The sequence below is a fragment of the Penicillium canescens genome, assembly GCF_028828765.1.
Source record: "Penicillium canescens strain IBT 15451 chromosome Unknown utg000003l_segment0_segment0, whole genome shotgun sequence".
NCBI lineage: Eukaryota > Fungi > Ascomycota > Eurotiomycetes > Eurotiales > Aspergillaceae > Penicillium > Penicillium canescens.
The window spans coordinates 1672653-1696608 of NW_026703965.1; the positions used below are offsets into that span (position 1 = coordinate 1672653).

At 49.3% G+C, this 23956-nt stretch overlaps 10 protein-coding genes across 10 annotated transcripts; 4 read left to right on the forward strand and 6 right to left on the reverse strand.

Annotated features, from left to right (window-relative positions):
• Window positions 1-22: 22 nt before the first annotated feature.
• Window positions 23-1425, reverse strand: N7446_004073 (NAD(P)/FAD-dependent oxidoreductase; the record flags this gene model as incomplete). The annotated part of the gene is made up of 2 exons (XM_058512822.1): window positions 1213-1425; window positions 23-1155 (listed from the first exon to the last, which is right to left on the reverse strand). The coding sequence occupies exons 1-2, from the start codon at window positions 1400-1402 to the stop codon at window positions 23-25; spliced, it is 1323 nt and encodes a 440-aa protein (XP_058374151.1). The 5' UTR covers window positions 1403-1425.
• Window positions 1426-1939: 514 nt separating this feature from the next.
• N7446_004074 (putative MFS transporter) lies at window positions 1940-3949 on the forward strand (the record flags this gene model as incomplete). Its single annotated transcript, XM_058512823.1, has 7 exons — window positions 1940-1997; window positions 2069-2157; window positions 2223-2585; window positions 2636-2791; window positions 2846-3303; window positions 3372-3630; window positions 3695-3949. 7 exons carry the CDS (start codon window positions 1940-1942, stop codon window positions 3947-3949), a joined length of 1638 nt encoding a protein of 545 aa, XP_058374152.1.
• A 289-nt stretch (window positions 3950-4238) lies between these two features.
• On the reverse strand, window positions 4239-5584 carry N7446_004075 (uncharacterized protein; the record flags this gene model as incomplete). Its single annotated transcript, XM_058512824.1, has 5 exons — window positions 4239-5179; window positions 5242-5328; window positions 5379-5388; window positions 5448-5512; window positions 5572-5584. 5 exons carry the CDS (start codon window positions 5582-5584, stop codon window positions 4239-4241), a joined length of 1116 nt encoding a protein of 371 aa, XP_058374153.1.
• Window positions 5585-5814: 230 nt separating this feature from the next.
• N7446_004076 (D-aminoacyl-tRNA deacylase) lies at window positions 5815-6928 on the reverse strand (the record flags this gene model as incomplete). The annotated part of the gene is made up of 7 exons (XM_058512825.1): window positions 5815-5943; window positions 6012-6238; window positions 6289-6331; window positions 6387-6565; window positions 6613-6651; window positions 6718-6750; window positions 6883-6928. 7 exons carry the CDS (start codon window positions 6926-6928, stop codon window positions 5815-5817), a joined length of 696 nt encoding a protein of 231 aa, XP_058374154.1.
• A 176-nt stretch (window positions 6929-7104) lies between these two features.
• Window positions 7105-9028, forward strand: N7446_004077 (CNOT2/3/5 family protein; the record flags this gene model as incomplete). Its single annotated transcript, XM_058512826.1, is given in 4 exon segments — window positions 7105-7359; window positions 7423-8680; window positions 8692-8899; window positions 8968-9028. 4 exon segments carry the CDS (start codon window positions 7105-7107, stop codon window positions 9026-9028), a joined length of 1782 nt encoding a protein of 593 aa, XP_058374155.1.
• A 1423-nt stretch (window positions 9029-10451) lies between these two features.
• On the forward strand, window positions 10452-11268 carry N7446_004078 (uncharacterized protein; the record flags this gene model as incomplete). The annotated part of the gene is made up of 3 exons (XM_058512827.1): window positions 10452-10454; window positions 10550-10947; window positions 11025-11268. 3 exons carry the CDS (start codon window positions 10452-10454, stop codon window positions 11266-11268), a joined length of 645 nt encoding a protein of 214 aa, XP_058374156.1.
• Window positions 11269-12181: 913 nt separating this feature from the next.
• Window positions 12182-13035, reverse strand: N7446_004079 (MGMT family protein; the record flags this gene model as incomplete). The annotated part of the gene is made up of 3 exons (XM_058512828.1): window positions 12182-12309; window positions 12430-12466; window positions 12547-13035. The coding sequence occupies 3 exons, from the start codon at window positions 13033-13035 to the stop codon at window positions 12182-12184; spliced, it is 654 nt and encodes a 217-aa protein (XP_058374157.1).
• A 1229-nt stretch (window positions 13036-14264) lies between these two features.
• On the reverse strand, window positions 14265-17815 carry N7446_004080 (uncharacterized protein; the record flags this gene model as incomplete). The annotated part of the gene is made up of 3 exons (XM_058512829.1): window positions 14265-15741; window positions 15788-16610; window positions 16666-17815. The coding sequence occupies 3 exons, from the start codon at window positions 17813-17815 to the stop codon at window positions 14265-14267; spliced, it is 3450 nt and encodes a 1149-aa protein (XP_058374158.1).
• Window positions 17816-18453: 638 nt separating this feature from the next.
• N7446_004081 (uncharacterized protein) lies at window positions 18454-20453 on the reverse strand. The gene is made up of 5 exons (XM_058512830.1): window positions 19997-20453; window positions 19794-19947; window positions 19273-19747; window positions 18894-19220; window positions 18454-18829 (listed from the first exon to the last, which is right to left on the reverse strand). The coding sequence occupies exons 1-5, from the start codon at window positions 20391-20393 to the stop codon at window positions 18473-18475; spliced, it is 1710 nt and encodes a 569-aa protein (XP_058374159.1). The 5' UTR covers window positions 20394-20453; the 3' UTR covers window positions 18454-18472.
• Window positions 20454-22097: 1644 nt separating this feature from the next.
• N7446_004082 (MFS transporter) lies at window positions 22098-23679 on the forward strand (the record flags this gene model as incomplete). The annotated part of the gene is made up of 2 exons (XM_058512831.1): window positions 22098-22343; window positions 22399-23679. The coding sequence occupies 2 exons, from the start codon at window positions 22098-22100 to the stop codon at window positions 23677-23679; spliced, it is 1527 nt and encodes a 508-aa protein (XP_058374160.1).
• Window positions 23680-23956: the final 277 nt, after the last annotated feature.

Consider the following 23956-nt stretch of genomic DNA (forward strand, 5'->3'; position numbering starts at 1 on the left):
TTTCTTTATAGTTGACCTTTCATCATCTTCCAATATCTGTCCACCCATCAGCCTTCACATCTTGGAAATCCATCAACTTGTCAGGTCCACCAAAACGGTTCTGGGTAGATTTCCAATCTCGATCAATAGCTATCTCTGGCCTCCAACGGACAACTTCTTTCAATTCCTTTTGCAATTTCCCTTCCAATGCATCTGCAATAAACCCACCAATAGTAGGCATCTGCATAGCACCATTCCCAGACCCACCAACAGCAACCACGAGCGAAGCGTACTCAGGGTGTCTGTCAATTAAAAAAGCACGATCGACGGTATCGGCATCCCAGCAGATACGAGCAAAGGAAAAAGGCCGATCAGCAAGATGCGGCATAGTATCACGCAAGAAATCCCGAGCTCGTGCTTCAGCTTCAAGTGGAATCTGCTCCTTGGCAAATGGTATGCTCCTCTTCTCACCTTGATGATCGGGATCCGCCACAAAGTTGCAGTATCCTGGATGCTCATCGCAGATCTTGAGCTCGTGTTTCTCTTCATCGGGTTCCATGAAGAACCCTTTTGCAATGTTAAACAGGACAGGGAGGTTCCGGTATTTCTTCGCTTCCTCGGGCGTCATTCGAATATGGCTCAAAGTCCAAGCCGTCGGACGCAGCTGCTTTTTGAAATCTAGCAGCCGGTCACTGCCAGCACCAGCTGCGAGGATGGTATGCTCTGCAAGATGTTCCTGCCCGTCTGCCGTTTGAGCTCCGACCACATCTCCATCTTTGTAGATCAAGCTTTCAACATTTCCATGCGGGGAGCCAGTTACAAAATTCACACCTAGACTCTGCGCCTTGCTGTAAGCAGATACCATAGCCTTTCGAGCATGGATCCATCCTGCACCGGATCGGCTTATCCAGCCTTTCCAGCCTGGGAATTCCCCGGTCAGAACACCTGGTGGCATGGTTTGGCGGAAATCCTCGGCTGTTTCCAGGGCCACCCAGTCGCCTTCGGACTGGTCGACTTCGTCGGTTTTGATATGCTCTATGAGGGCAGGTGTATGCCCAGAAACAATGAATCCAGTTTCATGGAAATAGGGTTGAAAGACTGGGTCGTTTGTCCAGCCATTCAATGCGGCTCTGGTGCATATAGCAAATGCAATGCTTCGAGCATCGGGGTTCGGGGCTGCGGAATGTCAGACAATTTATATATCTGGAGAATGCAGCTTGAAAGGATGATTACATCTGAGTTCCTTATGCTCCATGATCTTGTTGATGTCGTTCCCCGCCGCAATGGGCGACGGCACCGGGTGAGGGTCCAGTACTTTGACATTTGTGTATCCCCGACGGGCCAGATGGAGGGCAGTTGAGCATCCCCATGTACCAGCACCGATGATCAGAATTGACGAACTTTTGTTTAATTCAGGTGCCATTGTGAGGCGATAGAATGCCGTTGCTGTCGAAGAGGGGTGTGAGAGTCGGGAACTTCAACGGGAGCGAAGATTGAAAGCGGCCAAGCCCATCAATCATATGATAGACAACAAACTTGAAGCGACATGGCAACTTTCGGCCAAGCTTAGACTCGTATGCTTGTCACCTTAGCGTGTCGCCTGGACCTTCCCACCACTTGAGCCCGGGGTAAGCTTCTCCGCACGGCTACATCTACATCTTTCACTCGACCTCGGTCTTATCATTATTATCACAGTTGGAGATTTTCACACCAATGAGTTTCTTCTCAGTATCGGTGATCACTGTCAGTGCTACCGCTTGGAGCTTCCATTATTTATTCCCCTCACCAAGTGGCGTATCTCAGAGCGTGAATGGCTGGTAAACAAGGTCGGTATGTTCCGACACGCGGTGATAATAGATGTAAAGGAACAGATAACTCGTGTAGCAATGTGGTATAAAATGGGTATATAAAGGAGGCTTTTCTCAACTGCTTTCGGGTACCCACATTCTGATTTGCAAATATGGCTCGATCGGATGATATACAAACAGATGTCCCTGGTACAGTCTACTTGGTTGATAGTAAGTACCGATACACTCAATACACACTTGCTAGATGGAGAAGGACTGTGATGCTAACATCTAACACTCAGCATCTCATAATCTACGAGATGCTGCTCACGCCGGCCAACAGGACATCCTTCTAATTCCACAGCCTTCAAACTCGCTGGCAGATCCTCTAGTATGTATCCAGGCCATGTCAACACCAAATCAAAGAGAAGAAAGCATCCTAATCATGTAATTTAGAACTGGAAACGCCTCAAGAAGTGCTGGTCACTATTCCTAATCTCCTTCTACGCCTGTGTATTCTCATTCGGCGAAAACAACTGGGGAGCAAGCTGGACAGTGATATCATCCGAGACAGGCGTCAGTCTAAACAACATGAACGGCGGCTCAGCTTTGAATTATCTACTTCTTGGATTCTTCAATATCGTCTGGATCCCCTCGGCAATGAAGTTCGGTCGAAAGATTGTTTACATTTTGAGTTTGCTTATCCTTCTTGGTGGCAGTGTTTGGGGTGGATTTTATACGGGCACTACGCAATACTACATCATGCTTGCCATCCAGGGGGTTGGTACTGCTGCGTACCAAGCGCTGATTCAACTTACTGTGAGTGCCCATGTTCTTATATGCTTCACTTGGATTCTCACTTTTCCCAGATATTCGATATGTTCTTCGCCCACGAGCGTGGTCGGATGGTGTCAATTTACATCTTCTTTCAACAACTCGGTTCAATCCTCGGCTTGATCTTGGGAGGATATATCTCTGATGGGATTGGTTGGCGATGGAGCTCGCCCATTGTAGCGATTGCATGCGTATGAAATCCATGACTCTTGAACACAGACGCGTCAGTTAACGTTCCATCAAAGGGTGTCTTGATTCTACTATTCATCTTCACATTCGATGACACCATGTTTCCACGATATCGATTCAACAACGCCTTACATATCGGACTATCTGTCTCAGGCGCACCTAAAGAAGAACAGAATAAGTCCGACAAACACCCCAGATCGGAGTCGCCTGTCTCTACAGCGACAAGTGAGGATTCCCATGAACAGATCCCAACTCGGAGCTACTGGCAAAAAGTCGCGTTAGTGCACTATTTCCCAGACGATAAAACAACCTGGCTACAATATTTCCGGCGACCATTCTACCTTTTCGCCTTCCCTAACATTGTCCTCGCCGGTATCCAATTTGCATTCGGATGCACAGCAGGCATAGTATCCTTCAATACCATCTCCGAGATTATGACCGAAGCACCATATAGCTGGAGTGCCGGGTCGACCGGGTTGATTTTCCTTGCTGCTCTGGTTGGAAACTTCCTAGGGTGAGCTTTCACTTCCAAGGTTATCATGTCAACATTTATGAAGCCTACTAATCAAATGAAATAATCAGAATGGGCGTCGGCTCCCTTTCTGATTGGATTGTTCTAGTTCTAGCACGCCGAAACAAGGGATATAAAGAGCCCGAGATGCGCCTGTGGGCTTATATATTCCCCTTCATTTTCGGTGCTGTGGGATACTTTACTTACGGGTGGGCTGCTACATATGGCGAGCATTGGATGGCCATTGCGGTGGGGTTGTGTTGCTTGATTGCTCAACAGGTTTCTGTGACGAGTTTGGCGACGACTTATGCCATGGAATGTTTCGATGGGGTAAGTTATGGCTTTGCTTTGTTTGGCTTATTCAGGTGGGCTTGCTAATGGTCTGTTTCTATAGATCTCTGGTGAACTCGTCGTAGTATTGGCTATCTGCTCCTCGTTGATTAACTTCGCTATTTCTTTTTCCGTGCAGCCCTTTATTGACGCGACTAATTACGGATGGACGTTTACCTGCTTTGGCATACTAGTTGTCCTGTCTGTGTTGATGGGCGTTCCTATGATTATTTGGGGGAAGACATGGCGTCGAAAGTGTAAGGGGCGATATGAGAAGTTTTTGGCGGAAACGGGGCGTGATATCCATCCAGCCCTTTGATATTCCGGCGATGAGTAGCCCAATGATATTTCTTGGGAGAACGTACTTTACATATTTAGAAGTTTGGCAATGTATATGTCTTTGTTGGCATGTAAACCGAACTAGCTAAACAACTGTCATGGTACAGGACATGATACAGGATAGTATGTCAGAACTAACCAAAGATCAATGTATATTGCCGAGGGATTGGATGTTATGTCATACATCTGGGGTCATTGGGGGCACATGGAGACCACGTCGTGAATCATGATAGAACAAAGGAAAAGAATCTGAACCACTAGCAAGAATCTTAAGAGAAGAATTTCTGGGCAGCAGCCTTATCCTTGGCCTCGCGGTCCTTGACGGTCTTCTTGACCTTGGCGATCTCGTTAATGATACCGGCATCAGTAGGAGACAGCTTCTCAGCCTCCAGAAGATCCTTAAGGGCGGAATCCTCTTCCTTCAGACCCTCGTAGGCAACAGCACGACGGAAGTAGGCCTTGGCCTTGTCGGCATCCTTGACTTGGGCAGCATCGCTGACCTGGAGCGCATAAGAAGCCCAGTTTTGAGCTTGACTATACTTCTTGAGCTTGTTTGCGAGCAGGGACGAGTTGGAGTGCAGGGTGAATCGTAAAGCCTTCATCTGCACGTTCAGCTCCTTGGGGTCGTTCTCACCAGCCTCGGGGAATTCGTTGAGGTAGCGCAGACCCTTCTGGTATTTGTCGAGACCCAGGTTAAGATCTCCACTTTTGAATGCGGTATTTCCGAATCCCTTGAGGTCGGAAGCGATCTTGAAGCAGAGCGGGGCGGTAAGCTCCTCGCCCTGGTGGTCCTCGGTGAAGTCCTCGTATGGGTCGCCTGTGGCGTCCTGGACACGCTTGGTCGCATTCTCGTAGTCCTCTCCGGAGAGCTCACCACAGTCCACCACAGTCACATCGGTCAAGGGCTTGTCGGACTGAGTCTTCATGTTCTCGATGTTGCGAACGATGCTCTTGCCGTTGATCACCTCGCCGAAGACGACGTGCTTGCCATCGAGGTGGGGAGTAGGGACAGTCGTAACGAAGAATTGACTGCCGTTGGTGCCGGGGCCGGAGTTGGCCATGGAGAGGAGGAAGGGACGGTCATGCTTGAGATCGAAGTTCTCGTCGGGGAACTTTTCGCCGTAGATCGACTCGCCGCCGGTGCCATTGAACGCGGTGAAGTCACCACCCTGAATCATGAACTGCTTGATCACACGGTGGAAAATTGAGCCTGTATCGGAGTTGCGCGGTTAGTCGACGCCAATGCTGAATGGCGGGGTATCGGAGACATGCCTTTGTAGGTCAATTCCTTGCCCTGGGTACCAATGCCCTTCTCGCCAGTGCACAGGGCTCGGAAGTTGTCCGCGGTCTTGGGCACGACTGTTTAATTGTTAGTTTTCGGATTGTCGAGCGGGAAAATCATGTCGTACCATCGTTGAACTGTGTGACGGCCAAGGTTAGCTGCAAGCTCAACTAGACGAGAAATCTGGGCAACTTACAAGCTCAAATGTCACCCGACCAAGCTTGTTGTCGCCGACTTGAATGTCAAAGAAGACACGGGAGCCTAGCTCTTTGTCAGTACTGTAACTCATCCGGGTAGATCGGTGGACCCCGCAGACGTACGCTGAGATGCCATGGCGGTGGAGTCAAAGGAATAAAGCAAAAGTGGAGAAGAATATGGAGGAAAGTGAGTTGATAAAAGAGAGTTGGCGGAGGAGAAATATGAGGCGCGTTGTGGGGGACAGCGCGGTTTTGTGGTTCAGGAAGCTTCCATGGCCGCTGCACCTCTCCGGTCATGTTGTATGTCTTTGTATGTCTTCATTGGGGTATCAACTACAGTTATTATACACTTCTATGTCTATTTTTTCACTGCAGCAGTTCAGCTGGCAGTTGGAACTCAAATGTCTTCTTTATCTCCTCCTCTTCCGGCTTGTTATTGTCTTTCGGTTCCTTAGGTTCCTTCTTAGGGAGATTGGTGTTGATCTCGATGGTGACCTGCATGATATTCTTGTCAGTATGGATTCCATAGCGGCGAAGATAGGAGCCAGGAAGGCAAAATGTACCGCCGCATCTTCACTGCGGTAATCTACACCCACCGGCCCGTCGTTCTTCAGTTCGACCTCCATCATGGCCTGGAAGACACCATTTTTTACCCGGTCTGGGACGTAGGATTCGCGCATCTTGTCGTAGAAGTAATCATAGACCCTCCGCGCTGTTTCTGGTTTGGCTGCATCGTGAAAATCAGGCTTGTTGCCTTTCTTCATCTTTGCATAGAGGGTGAATTGCGAAACTAAACCAGGCGTTAGTAGCTTCCCATACACCGGGAATATAGCCACATACCACATAGTACTTCTCCCTCAATGTCTTGAACATTCCTCTTCCACTGCGACAATGTCAATTTGCCGCTCATGTCATGTATAGTTCCAGGATTACCATACTTGTGATCCATTTTCGTCTGGCCAGAATTTGGCCTTTAACACCTTATTCACCAGGTTCTCTGCATCCTTCTCGGTATCTTCTTGGCCAATACCAGCAAATACTAGCAGGCCCTTGCCAATAGAGGAGATCAACTCTGAATCGACGCTCACGGACGCCGATTTGACTCTTTGTATCACGACTGGCGGGATTAGCGTGTTTCTGTGTATCGAGCCGGATGGTCCTAACCTTTCATCTTGAGGAAGAAGGATAGAGAGGTTAAAGGGACTAGGAATACATTCAACGTCAGTACGGAGTAACAGAACGTGTATAGCTTGCGATCTGGGGACAAACCCGGAAATAAGGTGATAACACAGCCCTGTAGCCCTTTAGGAAGGTGCGGAGACTGAGAGCGTATGACTTGCGACCCAAAACAGTGGAGATGCAAGAGATGCAAACTGAAGTTGACGTGTTGGAGGCATTCCTCCCTCGCCTCTCCCTCCGCCCCTCACCGCCTACCCGATCCAGCAACCACGAAGCTTTCCACCCCAGCGCGGAGAGGCATTCTGCGATCAAGTGTTAGCCCTTCATTGTCTACAAGTGCGATTTTGACCCCATTTCCAATCTCAATTACTCCGATTGCAATCTCCCAACCGTGGGGAGTGCAAACAACCCATCCGTCCGCTTTAACCGCATCGAAATCCCGCCTGTGGACGGAGTCCGCATCCCACCGATTCTGTAATGGCGTCACGTAAGACGCAACAGGAAATCGACAAGACCTTCAAAAAGGTGTCGGAAGGCATTCAGACGTTTGAGGGCATCTATGAGAAGATTCGCCAGGCCACGAATCCCACGCAACGGGATAAGCTCGAAGACAACCTTAAGCGCGAGATCAAGAAGCTCCAAAGGTTCCGTGATCAGATCAAGTCATGGGCAGCTGGCAATGAGGTGAAGGACAAAGCCCCGCTCATTGAGCAGCGAAAGGCTATTGAAGTGGTGAGTGTCGTGTCACATTCAATGCAGACCCTCCTTGGGTCGAATTAGCTAACCGCCTGTCAGTGTATGGAACAATTCAAGGCAGTCGAAAAGGAGATGAAGACGAAAGCCTACTCGAAGGAAGGTCTATCAGCAGCATCGCGACTCGACCCTAAGGAGAAAGAGAGAGTCGAGTGTTCCGAATTCCTCTCATCAATGGTCGATGAACTCCAGCTCAAGATCGAAGCCCTGGAAGCCGAAGAAGAAACCCTCCACGCACAAATGAAAAAGGGAAAGAAGGATACGAAAAAGGCAGACCGAATGGCCGATGTTGCGCACGTTACAGAACGACATAAGTGGCATGTGAACAAGCTCGAGTTCCTCAATCGTTCGTTACAAAATGGCAACCTTGAAGTGGGGGCTGTGCAAGATCTGAAGGAGAGCATCAAGTACTATGTCGAAGAAGGAGGCAATCTCGATTACTCTGGTGAAGATGAGACCCTCTACGACGATCTGAATATCGAGGATGTTGAGGCACAGTTCGGCATGGGTGGAGATGGTGATCGCGTGTCATCACAAGATGCTCAATCCATTCAGGACGATGAACCTGAGCCGAAACCCAAAGCCAAGCCAGAGACCCCAGCACCGCGACGACCGTCCACGCAAATGAAGTCCCCTTTGCCTGTCCTTGCTACTCTTCACCCGTCCGCTTCATCAAGTGCCACCCCGGGCATGAAGCCCGCTCCGCTCCCCACCCGACCCCCCGGTGAGACCCTCAAGTATGCCTCCGCCGCGGCTGCAGCAGCTGCCAGCGATAAAAGTGGTGTGGGCATCCTGCCTCTTCCCCCACCACCGGGTCTTAGCCCAGCCCTTTCCGTGGCAATGCCTATCTCCAAGCCCTCTTCCACAGCTTCGCCCATTGTGGCGCCAGCACAGCCTGTTGCCAAGTCAATAATGACACCGAGCACCGCTTCTGAAGAGCTCAGTGGGATCCGATCCAAGACGCCGGCCGGCGCAGCAGCCTCGAGTGCTTCATCGCCCACTCCCGCAGATAAGACCGCAACAACGAATGGGAAAGCTGAAACAGAAGGGACAGAAACCGAAGAATCGGTATATCATCTGCCCCCAGGTCTTCAAGATCTGGTCCAATCATTTGACGTGACCAAGGCGCGTGCAACGGCGAATCCCTCGCCATCGGTGCAACGCCTACTGGCGGCATCATTGACCACATGTCCGGAGGCAGGAGATGCTGAAAAGCCTCGCCATTACAAGCCCCAGAACCCCTACAGCACCCCCTATACTACCCACAGGAACCCCTCTCCATATTCGATGATCCCCGGCTGTACGATACAGGCAGAATTGACACAGACACGCTTTTCTACCTCTTCTACTATCGTCAAGGCACCTACCAGCAATACCTTGCGGCCAAGGCACTCCGGAATCAGAGTTGGCGCTTCCACAAACAGTACCAAACGTGGTTCCAGCGTCACGAGGAACCCAAGAACATCACCGAGGAATTTGAGCAAGGCACCTATCGGTTCTTTGATTATGAGAGCACATGGTTAGTTTCGGCCTTCCGACCATCCCAGCGTCAACTACAGGAACTCACCACTTACGCACACTGAACAGGATGAATCGCCGCAAGGCTGATTTCAAGTTCGTCTACAAATACCTCGAGGACGAGTTATAACGTGTTCTTTTTTACATGAACCCTGGGACTTTCCCACCCGGTTGAGACCTGGATTGTCCGAACTGCATCGCCCGACGCTACGACTAGACTGGGCCGGATCGGGTTGAGGGATATCACGGGGTTACTCTTATGTTCTGCTAGTACTGTTTTCGTTTTGGGGGATCGGGCAATGAGTGCAATGAATGGGCCTCAACGAGGGAGTTTTTATGTGTTTCCACTTGTTTGAATGGACCTCGGGTATCCTACAAGGAGCATATGTAATACGAGAGAGTAGATTGTACACCAACAAAGCCGGTTATGCAGTCTGCCTTGCCTATCCCGTGATCAGACAATAGGACATGCATAGAAGCCACTAAGAACAGTAGAACAAAAGGACCGAGGGGTCCGGGCGGAAGACATCTATCTGTACACATTGCCCGGAAACATCCCCGTCGCTACATGTGCATGTGACGAATCGCTTCATCTTTCCCCAGAGACAAGTACCTAGTAACCAAGCCAAGACGCTAAAAGTGCGGGATTTTCTTTTCCAGAAGACGAGGATTAGCCAGGGGCTGTGCGGTCGCATTATATCATCGGCGTCGATCTGCGACCCCGGATTGGAGAGATCAAGTTCGCAAGGCTGCGTGGATCCCTACTCGGCACAACAGTCCCGAATTGGATACGTCAACACGAACAGAACAGAACATGAGCATGAGCATGAACCCCAAGTGCATCAACTCGACTCGGACATGTCACCTGTGGGACTTGGACTCGAACTCGAATCACCCTCGTATCACTCTGCCTGGACTCGAACACATTAGCGGAACATGAAACAGCAAACACGCTGCTAATGTCTGATGACGCCAGTAGGGGCTAAGCACCCCTATGCCGTCAGACCGTGAGAGACGCTAGAAAGACGCTAGAAAACACACAGAAGTCCGTCCGCGAATGAGAACACGCACTGTCGAGGAGGAGGGGGCAGATGCAGGTCTGTCTGCACAGGCTGACCGCTTCCCTGATTGTACAGGTTATCGCGAGGTTGTATTGGCTGAGACTTGAGACGTCCTCCTCTTGGCCCCCAATCATCGCCCAAACAAACCGGCTTAAGGGGCCGCTAGAAGCTCCGTAGAATGTCTTCCCGCTAGACTGCAATTCCCGCAGGAAATGGGCGGGGAGGCTGTGTGCTCTCGTCCACTCTGCTTCGAGTTGTCTTCTAGAAGTCATCCCCACGGCCATTCACAGACGCGGCCAAGAACACACTTGTCCCGTGTTGGCGTCTTGGGCTAAAAGGGCTGGTATTTAGGTCATGCACCTGTAGAAACATAAAAGGAAGGGCACGGTACTCTTTGAGAAACATTTTCCTGTACATTTATACCAATATTCCGCCCCCAACAGCCACTTTAAGATTTCCATAACTCACAAGGATTCCCACCGGCGTCTCATAATGGTAGGCGAAGCTTAACTTGCATCGTATTCTAGATCGCTGATCTTCCCTTCTCTTTAAAAGGCTGGCATCCCAATTCCTTCCAATATGAACCACAGATCTCTCTCAGATTCCTCCCTCGACATGCAGTCCCCCTACTACCCAGACTCTTACTCCTCCTACTCCTCCTCTCCGGGCGGCATGGACTTTTTTTCTACGGCGCACAGCCCGTCTACGATCCCCTCTGCGATCTCGACCCTATTAGTCCCTTCCCAATCCAAGAGGTCGCCGCTCCAGATGTATACAACATCACCAGCTCGCCCTACTACCCAACCACCCACGAATTCCCCGTCTTCGAGCGCCAAATCATGCCCCAGAGCGCATCAAGCTGCGCCAGCAGCTGTGCAAGCAGCAGCTTCAACTTCCCCGGCGAGGACATCGCCCTGCCCAACTACCCCGTCAGCGTCAGCGGGTACGAGTATGAATCCGGTTCAGACTCGCCGGCCCCTGCTTCCAAGTAAGCCTAGCCTTCCTCGTCGTGATAGTCCATAGCAACAGTGAGACCAATGCGCTAACATTTCTCTTTCTTTGTAGACCTGCCAAGCCATTCGGATGCGACGACTGCGGCAAGGCCTTCACTCGCTTCGCGGACTTGAAGCGCCACCAGTCGAGCGTTCACTACCCCGTGTTCCGTAACTGCCCTGTCGATCACTGCTCGCGGAAGGGCAGCAATGGCTTCCCGCGTCAGGATCATCTCGTCGAGCACCTCCGCTCGTATCACCACATGCATGTCCCCAAGCGGGGCGGCTGCAAGCGCGCTGCTAAGGATATCTCATGATCGTCCGTGGTGCTTTGCGTCTGTCCGCTTTACGATCTTACGACTTTGCCTCTGTTTTCTTTGTTTCTATTCTTGTTTGACTCATCGATATACTGTATCGCATTCCGGCCATGCATCGGGTTCCTGTATAGAAGACGTGCGCCTTCTTTTCCTACTTTATCCTTTCTATTTTTGTGTTGATGTGATGCTTCTGTGAGCTGTCGGCTCCTTCGTTATGGTTATTGATTTTTTAGACGGGCACAGGGTTAGATGAGATATTGGTTTATTGAGCTCCATTATGACTGAATAACAACGATGATGATTTATTATCCATGTTCTCCTGCATTTTCACTGCGATTACGTTTCACCTTCTCAATTTGTTCATTGGGCCACTTTTTTGCCTTCGCGCCATTTCAATTTTTCCGTCCCCTTTTTCGGGGCTCTGATCTGCAAGGATTCACTAACTTAGTGTTTACCTAGCTGAGGTACCTGCAGGAGTAGATGCTATCGGTCACACGCTAGCTGGTTAGTTGCAGGATTGCATTACAGCTATGGTTCGAAAACAACGAGTCTCGAATGTAACGTCTTTGTCGATCAAACCATGCTTCTGCTAGGTTGGGTCCTGAAGTCTCGCAGGATCTATAACCAAGAACAAAGAAAGTCAGAATACAAGGTGAAAAGTGAAAATGCAGATCATAAGTTAAGTTAGTTCTCGTGTTTGACGTAACCCTGCACTACTCCTTAACATTCCCCCAGTACTCAAGTCTTCACTCATCTTTTGAAACGCCGACGCCATCACTGTAGATCATCACACCCTACAACCCTCAACCCAATTCCCATGCACCGAATTGACTTTTTCAGCCAATATATGTACCTGAATTGCAATACTAACAACCCAGTCTGCTCCCTGTCCCTAAATAGCAGCCCCATCGTCCTAGATCGGTCCACGGCAATCATCATACCGATCCCAAGCAGCGCAATTCTCACCAATGGATCGCGCATCGTCCCTCCAATCCTTAGTCACCTCCTTAGTCCCATCACCATGAAACAACCGACAAAACTCTGTGACGGTGTTCATTTCAGCCTTTCAAAGCTAGGGACTACTGTATATTTGCTAACAGAAAGCTTCGTGTACAAACATTGAACATAAATTGATCCAAGTAGTATATTCCAACAACATACCAGCCTCAAAAACACCCTCAAATCCTCCAACGCAATACTCCACAATAGAATCAAAAACACAGTACAAACAGTAACCCCGAAATCACTTCCCCAGATCAATAAACTCCAAAAACAAACCCCAACAACCTTCCCATCCACAAAATCAACACCCTCCTCTTTCAATCTAACCATCTTCTCCTCAGAAAACGACCCAGAAGCCTTATGCCCATCAACCTTCCACTCCCCCTTATACCCACCCAACCGCCCATCAGCAGCCAGGACCCGATGACAGGGAACCTCCGGCGCAAAGGGGTTAGTCCGCATTGCATTGCCTACTGCGCGCGCGCTGGATCCTAGGTATTTTGCCATGGCTGAGTAGGTTGTCCAGCGGCCTGGTGGGACTGAGAGGAGGGTGCGGTAGACGCGGCGGCGGAAGGGGGTTAGAGTTGGGTGGAGGGATATTCTGTGCAGGTACTTTTTGGTTTGTGGGGTTATTTCTGGGGGAGGTGGGGATTTGGTTTCTTCTTTGGTTTTCTTTTTGATTTCTTTTTGGGCTGGTGACGATATTGAGGGTGGTGGTGAGGGTGATGACAGGTGGGCAGTCTGTGATACTGGGGGAACTGCCATGTCTGCTGCTCCTTGATGGGATGTCTTTTATTGGAGTTTCAGCTCTTGTTGTTTAGGGACTTGTATTGGGGTCCCTGTTGGGTTACGGTTGGAGGTTGGCTGTGTTTGTAATTAGCTGGGAATGATGTGACGCGGTAGGACGCGTCTGGGTTTACACTTACCTCGCGGATGGATGTGCCACTAAATATTTGGATTTATTGGATTATTGAGAATTATTGAGAAATAAATATTCAGCAAGAGAAAGAAGAAGGGAGGAACACGAAGTGTTATAAACTTCGACTGGCGGGTGTGCTGGAAGTGGCCAATCAGAGCACTCGTATGGAAATATACGTGAATCATCTAACCATCTTCGATGGCTTCATTTATAACGTATCCCATAACCGGTGACACGCGCTTCGCACACTGTGGCCCTAAAACGAAAGAGGCAGAGCTGAGTGATCATATGAAGTTTGGATGCTTGCTTGTGATAATGGGTCGCGGGAAATTTACATGCATACTTAATAGGCGAATTAGTTAGCCGCACAAGGGCATATATGCTGGATATAACAGGGACAACATTAGGACAAAGGAAGGACGCCGGGAGCCTGCCGACTATAAGATAGGAGGTAAGGGCATTCCTTGGCGCAGATTTGACCGATCAACGAGATCGGCGAAGATTTTGGCAGTGGGAGCACATGTTCGCGCGTGGCGGTCGTAATTCCAATTCCTTCACTCATTCCTCGTTTCATGAAGAATTATTAACAACAAGATTTCTCCCTGCACACGAAGGTAAACTGTCCATCTCACTTCGTTCGTTTTGGGCACGAGGTAAACCACAGAAATTAAAATTAAAATCAAGGGTACGATCCGTCTGGAGAAGTATGGCCACCCGTGGCTCCTTGATTTCTCACTGAACTCCAACGCCAAGGGATACTATCTGGGTTGTGAATACCTTCACAGATGGAAAAATCACGATACCACCGCTATGAACAAACAAAGTAGCGTTATCCTGTCGTATAATATGATTACTGATGGCTCATCCCTGCATAATGGTCTAACCTGAACGTGGCATTCCGCCCAAAAAGGGAGCCGTCAATAATTTACAGCGAATAATTACTTTCCAACGCGAGATGACAGCATATTTTCGCCCCAAACAGACCCGGACAGAACTTTATGTTGATTTATCATCCAGATCAGCGCCGTTATTCAGCAACAGCTTCACCATTGGCTAATGACGATGATCGGCCATACTAGTCCTTTGTCTCCGGATCAGCGCCCTTGTCGAGTAGCAGATTAACCACTAGGTCATGACCATATTGGGCTGCCAATGACAGCGGTGTCTGACCGTAGTTATCCTTTGTCGCTAGACAAGCACCTTTGTCGAATAGTAGCTTAACCACTAGGTCATGACCATTTCCGGCAGCTAGTGATAGCGGAGTTTGACCAAAGATATCGTCCTTTGTCTCTAAATCAGCACCCTTGTCGAGTAGCAGATTAACCACTAGGTCATGACCATTTTCGGCTGCCAATGACAGCGGTGTCTGACCATGGTCCTTTGTCTCTAAATCAGCACCCTTGTCGAGTAGCAGATTAACCACTAGGTCATGACCATTTTCGGCTGCCAATGACAGCGGTGTCTGACCATCGTCCTTTGTCTCTAAATCAGCACCCTTGTCGAGTAGCAGATTAACCACTAGGTCATGACCATTTTCGGCTGCCAATGACAGTGGTGTCTGACCATTGTCGTCCTTTGTCTCTAAATCAGCACCCTTTTCGAGTAGCAGATTAACCACTAGGTCATGGCCATTTTCCGCAGCCAATAACAGCGGTGTTCGACCATAAATATCGTCCTTTGTCTCTAGACGAGCATCCTTGTCAAGTAGCAGCTTAACCACTAGCTCGTGGCCATTTTCGGCTGCCCATGACAGTGGTGTCCGATCTACTTGGTCTGTTGCATTAATTTCGACTCCTTGTTGCGACATTGTCTTGATTGCCTCTCCTATTCCGAAAAACGATGCTAGGTGAAGCCCTGTCATTCGTGTGTTCTTAAGAAAGCAGGTGTCATTGGGAAAACTGTAATTTAGCAGTACCTGGCTTGATGCATCTACCTTCGGCTCGCAGTTGAGAAAGTTTGTAACTTCTGGACATAAACTGGGAGCCTTGCGAGCATGATGTCCCCAGTACTTTGCGCAATATTTGTAGAACTTGTTCAGCTCCAATCGCTCCAAAAAGCCATCCCATGTTTGACAAGGCCCGCTGTCAAATGAACGGAAGGAGAGATAAGAGATGCAAACTTTCGTAAGATCGGCCTCTGCATTTTCAAACAAGTCGTGCCGTGTCCGCTCAAAATATTCTTGTGTTGTATAATGGACTAGACGGATGATATTGCTCTCTTCATCAACCGTAACTAGTCCAGCGCAGATGGATAGAATATAGGCTTTTCGTGAAATGTTGCAAGCATCGAATTCAGTTTCACCCACTTCAACTGCTAAGGCGTGCTGCAGCTCTGGGACGCTCAGCTGCCTCCTTGCAAACGTAATCCATTTTAGAGTCCACTCTGCTGTCTTCTGACAGGCGGGCGCTTGTCCCTTTATTCTTTCCATGGCCTCATCATATGCATAGTCATACGCATTTGATCCTTTGGGAAGCTTCCTAAGCGCTATTTCGATAGCCTTTGGCGATTGCATTCCAATGAGTGAATCTAGGTGGAGCCGTGCGAGCAAGAACCTTGAGGAAGTTAGTGCACTTCTTAAAGAAAACCAGACCTACTCACATTCCATCAACAGCGTCAATAATTCCAGCCTTGACCCTCTCTTGCAACTCTGGGCTCTCGAGAACAAATTCTGGCATCCGAGTCATATGATTATTGAGATAGCTTCGTATATCCTCTTCCGAAGCAGAGATGTGATGTAGAGTACATCCATTAAACCTTTCCTCAATCTCCGGGATGGGCCTCGAGGTAGCAAGAATATTCACTGCAGCTTTGCTCTGTAGAGCGAAAATCTCTGACAAGAGGCTGGACAAACACCCATCAGATACTTCGCATTCATCGAGCGCGTCAACAATAATGAAAGTCTTCGAATAAAAAGCCGCCACAGACAAGAGAGCCTTGCAAAGTTCGTCAAATGATGGGCGTGTCTTCTTACGTGTATGTTTGTCGTAAAGATTTTCAACGCTATCGGGTAGGGAAGGCCAGTCCTGGCTCAGTTGCTTCACTAGACTTGATACTAGATCTTCACGTCTTTGCTGCTGTTTTTGGCGAAAGTTGAGATATATATATGCAATGCCAATCGACGAGTCGTGTCCAAACCTGGTGGTGAGGTCGTCAATGACTATTGCGGCCAGGATTGTTTTCCCCGCTCCGGGAATCCCAAGACCGAACAACGTCTGCTGGTTTGAGCTTCGCCAATTCTGGTATTCAACGGAGTCTAAGAACCATTGGCCAGTGCCAGGCTGTCGTCTTTTCAAAATGTCGCTGTGTTGCGGGCCGTAGTCAATTTCAGTAAGCCAATCAAGGATCTCAAGCTCTTCTTTTCTGTCTAACTTCGATCGGATTGTTTTAACATTGGCGTCTGTCCTCTGAACGGTTGCGTTAACTGGATATTGTATTAGCACATTCCTGTAAATAATTTGGCCGCCGTAATCACTAACCATCGCCTAGGATGTCTTTCAGTGGACGCTCTCCGTCCACGTCATTAGGCTGCACATGTTCGAGAAGCTCCTTCGCACACGCTGCAGCGATAGCCGCAGCATATTCCTGCCAATCCTTGTTCTTCTGTGCGTCGGCATAATCACATATTCCCCGGATGACAATGCATGGGAAGTTATTCATGAGGCCAGCCGCCTCCATTTCGACACATAAGACATTCCCACCAAGACTTTCATTCAATCTGTCACGATCCACGGCGTTCTTGATGACCTTATTCCCACTTGCGATTAGTCCATAATGCACGCGTACGTCCACCGATCTTCTTCGAGTATTGTGCACATCATGATCCACAGTAGGTACCGCTGGTTCTGCTCTAGAATCTACAGCAAGCGATCCACTCCCGGAGAGGTATCTGCATAAAGCCAGAACCAGGCTCCAGAGCGAGAAAAGAACGGCCTGCCACCCGCTCCGAGCAAGATAAGAAACAGTTGGGGTAGATAAAGGGTCCTGAAGGGAATCGGACCAGGTGTATTTTGACAACAAACTTGGATATTTGCTTCCCAAATCATCAAGGTATTGACGTATCCGAGATCCATGCATCTCATGCTTAGTCTCAAGTTTTGTCAATGCCGTAAGCAGTGCGGTTGGCGGATTATTCAGCGCACCAATTCGTTTGAAACTGTCCACTTCCATCTTGCCCATATCCCACTGGACCACGCCAGGAAACTCAGCGACAGGTACACTGATCACAACGTCGCCAAGTCTAACCCGAGGTGGAATACCGCCACCAATGCCAACCATCAGGCCAACCTTGATAGATGGGAAAGTGCGCGCCATCTGGGTAGCGGAAGTAGCAGCTGAATTGTTGCCGATCTTCCCTTTCGGCAGACAGGTTATAACGATATTGTGTCTGCCGATACATCCTAGGGTGTATGTATTAGGATCGTTTGGTGGTTTAGGGATATCAGGATGGATTTGGTCGAGCATAGCGGTCGCTGCAGTCTGCTCCTTTGGCAACGCGCAGATCCATCCGACTGTGTAGTCATGACACGTCAGCTCGGTCGAGCGACAGGTGGGATCTTCAGTCCCGTTGCTGATCTTGCGAGAGGCGGCCTCTTTGCCGTCACCAATCCCCGTATTTCTCTCCGGCATTCTTGAAACAATCTAGAGAATATAGGTCTGGGCAAGGCAGTAAACAGCTTGTGGTCGCCAAAGATTGACTGCTTGACTATGTTGCGGCTATGTTGTATCGTTTTTGAGGGAACACGAGCTCGGAGGCTTGGTCAACTTAGGAGCCGTTTCTGTTTGAAAAGGTCGTTTAAATAGACACCTGTAACATAGCAACTGAGAGAGTTATTCTTCTAAATGGCGGGTAAACCGATGATTCATCAAGGGGAAAATTCAGGGGGTGTGCAGGAACATGCAATTAAAGCGTGAGGTTTAGCGCTGACATTCATTTTTTTAAATCGCCAATAAGCCATGTACAGTTGGTGTAAATCACTTGGCAAGCTATGGCGCGCAGTAGGGCGTCAGGGTTAAAGAGGGGGTATAAGAACGAGCCGTGCAATCATCTAAAAAGAACATGTAGAATTCATGCAGGTCAAGCTCTAGAACCCTCAAGACCAAGACACACCTGTCTTAAAAAGGAAATCATGGGCAAATAGGCAACGCGCGTGGTAATATACTTCCAATGTAGACAAGCCTCTTCTTTCTGCGGACGCGTACGTATATGCACGTTGATTAGTTCTCTTACGCTCACTACATTATCTAAAAAATATACACACCATCTCCCAACCACAAACCCAAAACTCAAGCGCGATCTACATGCTCAGCCGCAGTGGTACTATCATCCATCTTGGCAGCCGCAGTAGCAGCAGCAGCGCCAATAGAAAGAGTCTTTCCAGTCTCCGGGTCCACAACACTACCCTTGCGACTGAGCGCCTGGACCATGCCCGGGTTCTCAGCCTTGAGGCGCGCAAAGGTAGCCTCTGCATCCCAAGTCCAGGGTGTCTTCGCTGCGAAGAGAAGATCCATGTCTTCGAGTGTGCGTTGGTTGCTTTCTGGGTAGAGAGCCCATACCATAGGAATAGTGATGACATTGCTGGCGGCGAAAACGTAGAGGGTCTTTTCGCCGATAGCGCTGAACATGACGGGGCACAGGAGAGTCTAAAATAATCCATGTTAGTTTGTTTCCTTTGAGAGACATACAAGTCTTAAAGTGTTCACATACCAGCCATCCGTTTCCAATACTCCATCCCACAACACCAAAGGCGTTTCCTCGAGCGCGAACAGCCAGAGGGAAGATTTCTGCGGGGTAGAGCCATGGCACGGTCAACCACGTAGCACCGAAAGTGGACGTGAAGATGAAGATCATCGAGGCCGCGGCTGCACCATATGAGGATGCTTTGCCCATTTCACCGGCTGCCTTAGCGTCGATGGCCAGTCGGGAAAATCCACCCGCGAGGAACATGGCGATTCCCTGGACTACCGATCCCCAATACAACGTCCATCGGCGACCGATGCGGTCGAGGGTAAAGACGCAGACCAGAGTAGCAAACTGCACACCCTCGTTAGTGCCGATCGATCTTCTCCCAGTTGTGAAGACATACCATGTAGAAGACATTGTTCAATCCACTGATCCACTGACTCTTCATCGAGTCAAATCCAGCAATGCTGAAGATTGTCGGGGCATAAACGGTCACACCGGCGATTCCAACCCATTCCTGCATGATCTGCAACCATACGACCAGCTGCACGCGACGTCCGATGTGAAGATCACCGGACTTGTAGCCGAAGAACATAGATAGATACGAGTTGCCGTGAACGACAGTCTTTTCCATCTCGGCGATGCTGAGGATATCCTGGAACTCGGCCTCAGCGCGGACGAGGTCTTCTCCACTAGATCCACGCAGACGTTGCAGGATGTAGCGAGCCTCGTCCTCTCGACCGACCTTGACGAGCCATCGAGGAGACTCTGGGAAGAACCAGACAACTGAAAAGAGGACCAGCAGGAAGACGATCTGGAAGGCGATGGGGAATCTCCAGCGGAATGCTGATTCTCCGTTGTCGATGAAAGAAAGGCCACTGTTGCATGTCAGAAAAGGCTCAAGACAGGAAGAGGAGAACGTACAACTCCAGCCAGTAAGCCAAGACAACACCGAAGATGTTGAGTGTGAATTCAATAGCAATGAATTGACCACGCGAAGTATGCTCAGCCGTCTCGGTAGCCCAAACAGGGACGATAGCATTCAGAACACCAGTTCCGATTCCGTTAATCAAACGAGCTGCAGATGTCAGCATCGGTTATCCTCCATCAGGCCTTGTACAACTTACCGCAAATCATCCAAACGTGATTCTGAGCCGAGCATTGCAGAGCCGCACCGAAAATAGCCCAAGCGGCTCCCACAGCAATCGACTTGATTCGACCCATCCGGTCACCGATCCAACCACCAAATAAGGCACCGACAAGAGTTCCGAGATAGTATACCGACACGATTCCACCCTGTAGCAAGGAATTCGTGACCACTGGTGTCACCTCACCATCCACCACTTCGGTATAACCGAAGCCCATCAAGTCGATGTAGTCTTTGGCATTGTTCACGCCGGACATCATACCCTGATCATATCCGAAGAATAGAATGGATAGCGCAGCGACACAGTTGATGCCGACGAGAAGCTGGCGCTTCTCTAGCTTGTGGACAACATTCCACGAAGGGATTTTGTCACTCATATTGTATATAGTCCCAGAGTGATTCAATAATTTCAGTAGGCTTGGCGCATCACAGAGGACGGTTAATAGTAGGCAAGAAAAGAACACAGTCTTTCGCAGTCTGTAGCAAAAGGAAATATATATAAAGGCTCAGACTCGTGATGTATAACCGAGCAGCACGAGGAAAAATGGAAATCCCAAATCGACCTCATGGCGACCCGCATGTATTTAAATCCGATGGCAGAGTCGGCGCGAGTCCGAGCCAGAACGTACCGTAACTTTCCCACGGGGATCGGCCCACAGGAACCCCAGGAAAGTAAGGAGCGACCGTTCCGATGTGGTTACATCCCGGCGGGAGACAGTCAAATTGTGGTGCGCTGGTAGATTCCCCACCCGAATAACCGGGGATTACGGCGAGTAGGCCGCGCTCAGGCTGGGAAATGTGTCTCGGCGGGGTCAAGTATCGAGGCATTTCCCCGGTTTGCACTAGAATCGGCAATCCGAAATGATACGATGGCGGCCCATTTTGGCTGAAAGTGGCTTAAGCCCAATGGCAGCCCCGGGTTGTATTGGCAACTCGGTTCCACCGGGGAGGACTTGCTGCGGGGATTTCGGCGTTCAAGTGACCCCGTGGTGGTTTGACCTCCCTAGGCCGGTTAGGCTAAACGGGTCTCGTGGGGGTGGGGAAATTCCCCGGACCTAGGTTTGGTGACATCAGACCTTTTTTCAAACCCCGCGAAATGTTGTTCTAAACAATAGAGAGGACGATAAGATACATTGTTTTTTCTTCGCACGTCGAGAGAAAAGCGATATGACGTTGAAGATAAACGACATAACGTTGAAAATCCCCTAGTAAACACCGTCTTATTAGGATAAACACCCTTGATTCACGGCAAAATGTGCACAAAATCCTGATTTCAGTATAAAAAGTCCTTAAGAACCCATACCGATATAAGAGTAACCTCTGGAATATCATTCTGATCACAAAAGACTTACGAGAAAAAAAAATTCTTAACCCCCAAAAAGTTCAAAATCTAAACATTTTCGAGGCCAAAACGTTCACGATTTGCCTTTTTTTTCACGACTAAATGTTCACGAAATCCGACTTTCCAGCCCCCAAATTCTTTGAAAGGTCCCTTTTCAAATCGCAACCTACGAGAAAAATAACACCAGAATAGAAAAAGACCTACAAAATGTTCCCCAATATCAGACTCTATCCATGAAATGATTGCTTTTAAAGTCACAAAAAGATTGTGAGATGGATTTCTGTTCCTTTGTTCCTGCAGATCGGAGTTTAGCCGACTGGTTCGTTCCACGTTATGTCTATGGCTTGTCTCGCCACTTTTTGAACACAGTATTCGATATCTCCAGCGAGGTGCATCATTTGCCTTGTTTTCAAACCAAAACATCTGTCCGAGTACGTCTGACAACTAACAGAGACATTGCAACATCTTGCAAGATTTTCTTTGTACTTACCGAAGACTGGGTTTTCATAGGCAACGTCCAGGCCAGACAGCCAAAGCAGAAAGATGAGGCTCAAGAGATTGCCTAATCAGGCCGATGCCGGTACCGGGATGCGATGCGCTCATCCAACCCTAATCAATCCCTGTCCCGGAATCCCCGAGGCATTGATCGGGCTATTTCAGGCCTCGCGCATTTCCAGGATCATTCCACATGGTCTGTAAATCCCCGACCTGTCGCTGACTCAACATCGAGAAAGCAAACATGCCAGGAAGCATTGCCGACGAGAATTTTGGCGGCAAGCAGGAAGCTGCCAGCCAGCCAAATGCACACCTCGAAGCCTACTCGCAGTTCACTGTGGGCCAGAAGCGATCTATTGTGGCCATGGGCTCTTTGGCCAGCTTTTTCTCGCCCTTGTCGTCGAGTATCTACCTGCCCGCACTGACCACTATCGCGCATGCGTTACACATCTCCACATCCCAAGTTAACTTGACGGTTACTACATACCTGGTAGGTGGGATGGAGACTGTCTTTGAGATGAAATGGCTGATCTTTTCTTCTGAAGATTATGCAGGGTGTGGCACCCATGTTCATCGCCGGTTTTTCTGATACTGCTGGCCGTCGTCCTGCCTACATCATCTGCTTCACTGTCTATCTCGCTGCCAACCTTGGTCTAGCTCTCCAGAATAGCTATGCCGCTCTTCTTGTTCTTCGGTGCCTGCAGAGTGCTGGCAGCAGTGGAACTGTCGCGATGGCAAACGGTTTGGTGGGAGACATGATCACATCCTCTGAGCGCGGCTCATACATCGCCTTTGCTTCAATTGGAAGTATGCTGGGACCATCGCTATCACCAATCATCGGTGGTCTGCTCAGTCAGTACACAAACTGGCATTGGATCTTCTGGTTCCTCCTCATCTTCGGTGGAGTCTTTTTCCTCATACTTGGTCTCTTTCTACCTGAGACCTGCCGGAAGGTCGTTGGCGATGGCTCCATCCCACCGCCTGCGTTGAACAACTCTATCTTGGATGTGATTCGGCATCGCAAACGCAAGGAGAAGGGACTCACACTTGACCCACTCAAGGAAGCCGAGGTGCGGAAGAACTACTCTCTTCGATTCCCGTCTCCCATTCCGACTATGAAGGTCGTCTTGGATATCGAAACGTCGGTGATCCTAATCACAACAGGGCTATTGTTCGCCGGATTCTACGCCGTCATGACTGGAGCTTCAACCTCCTTCCACAGGATCTACCATTTCAACGACATCCAAGCTGCACTGATGTATCTCCCCATCGGCGGAGGAGGTGTCGTGTCAGCACTTACAACTGGAAAGATAGTCGACTGGAACTACCGACGACACGCAAAGAAAGCAGGTCTTCCCATTGTGAAGAATGTTCGCACAGATATCAGCAACTTCAACATTGAAAGAGCAAGGTTGGAAGTTGCACTGCCGCTGTACTACATTAGTAACCTGGCAATGCTCGCATACGGCTGGATGTTGGGTCACAAGGTCAACCTGGCAGCCCCCGTCATTCTCCTTTTCATTGCAGGATGGGCACTCATCGGAACGAACCAAGTGTTGAATGCACTGATGGTTGATCTGTGGCCTGGAAAATCTGCAACTGCAACTGCGGCCAACAATCTTTTCCGCTGTGAGCTCGGTGCAGCAGCTTCGGCTGCGGTTAGCCCTATGGTTTCTGCGATGGGGAATGGTTGGGCGTATACCACTCTGGCCCTTGTTTCCATTGCTGTTTCTCCTTGCTTGTGGCTCACTGCGCATTATGGGATTAAGTGCCGACGGAAGAGAAATCGGAAGGAGGAAGAGAAGCTGTCTCGTGACCAGGGCTAGATGGACAATATCGGGTCTCGGGTCTAAAGGATACATCTGGCTGGTACCTTTCTGGTATACTTATTTGCTGTATGGCTAGCACACATGCTGCTTCACAGTGAAGCTTCCATAATGGAATTGCCGTTTTTCCGTGAGATCATTCTTCACCCCAACTTGGACTTTCTACTAACAGAGCTCGACATGTTGACGATTTCTTCGAAGCTGAGGGTGTGTAGTCATCTTATTGTCCGTCCTTGTGATTCTCATTAACGTTGTGAGAGACACTGAAGCTTGCAGC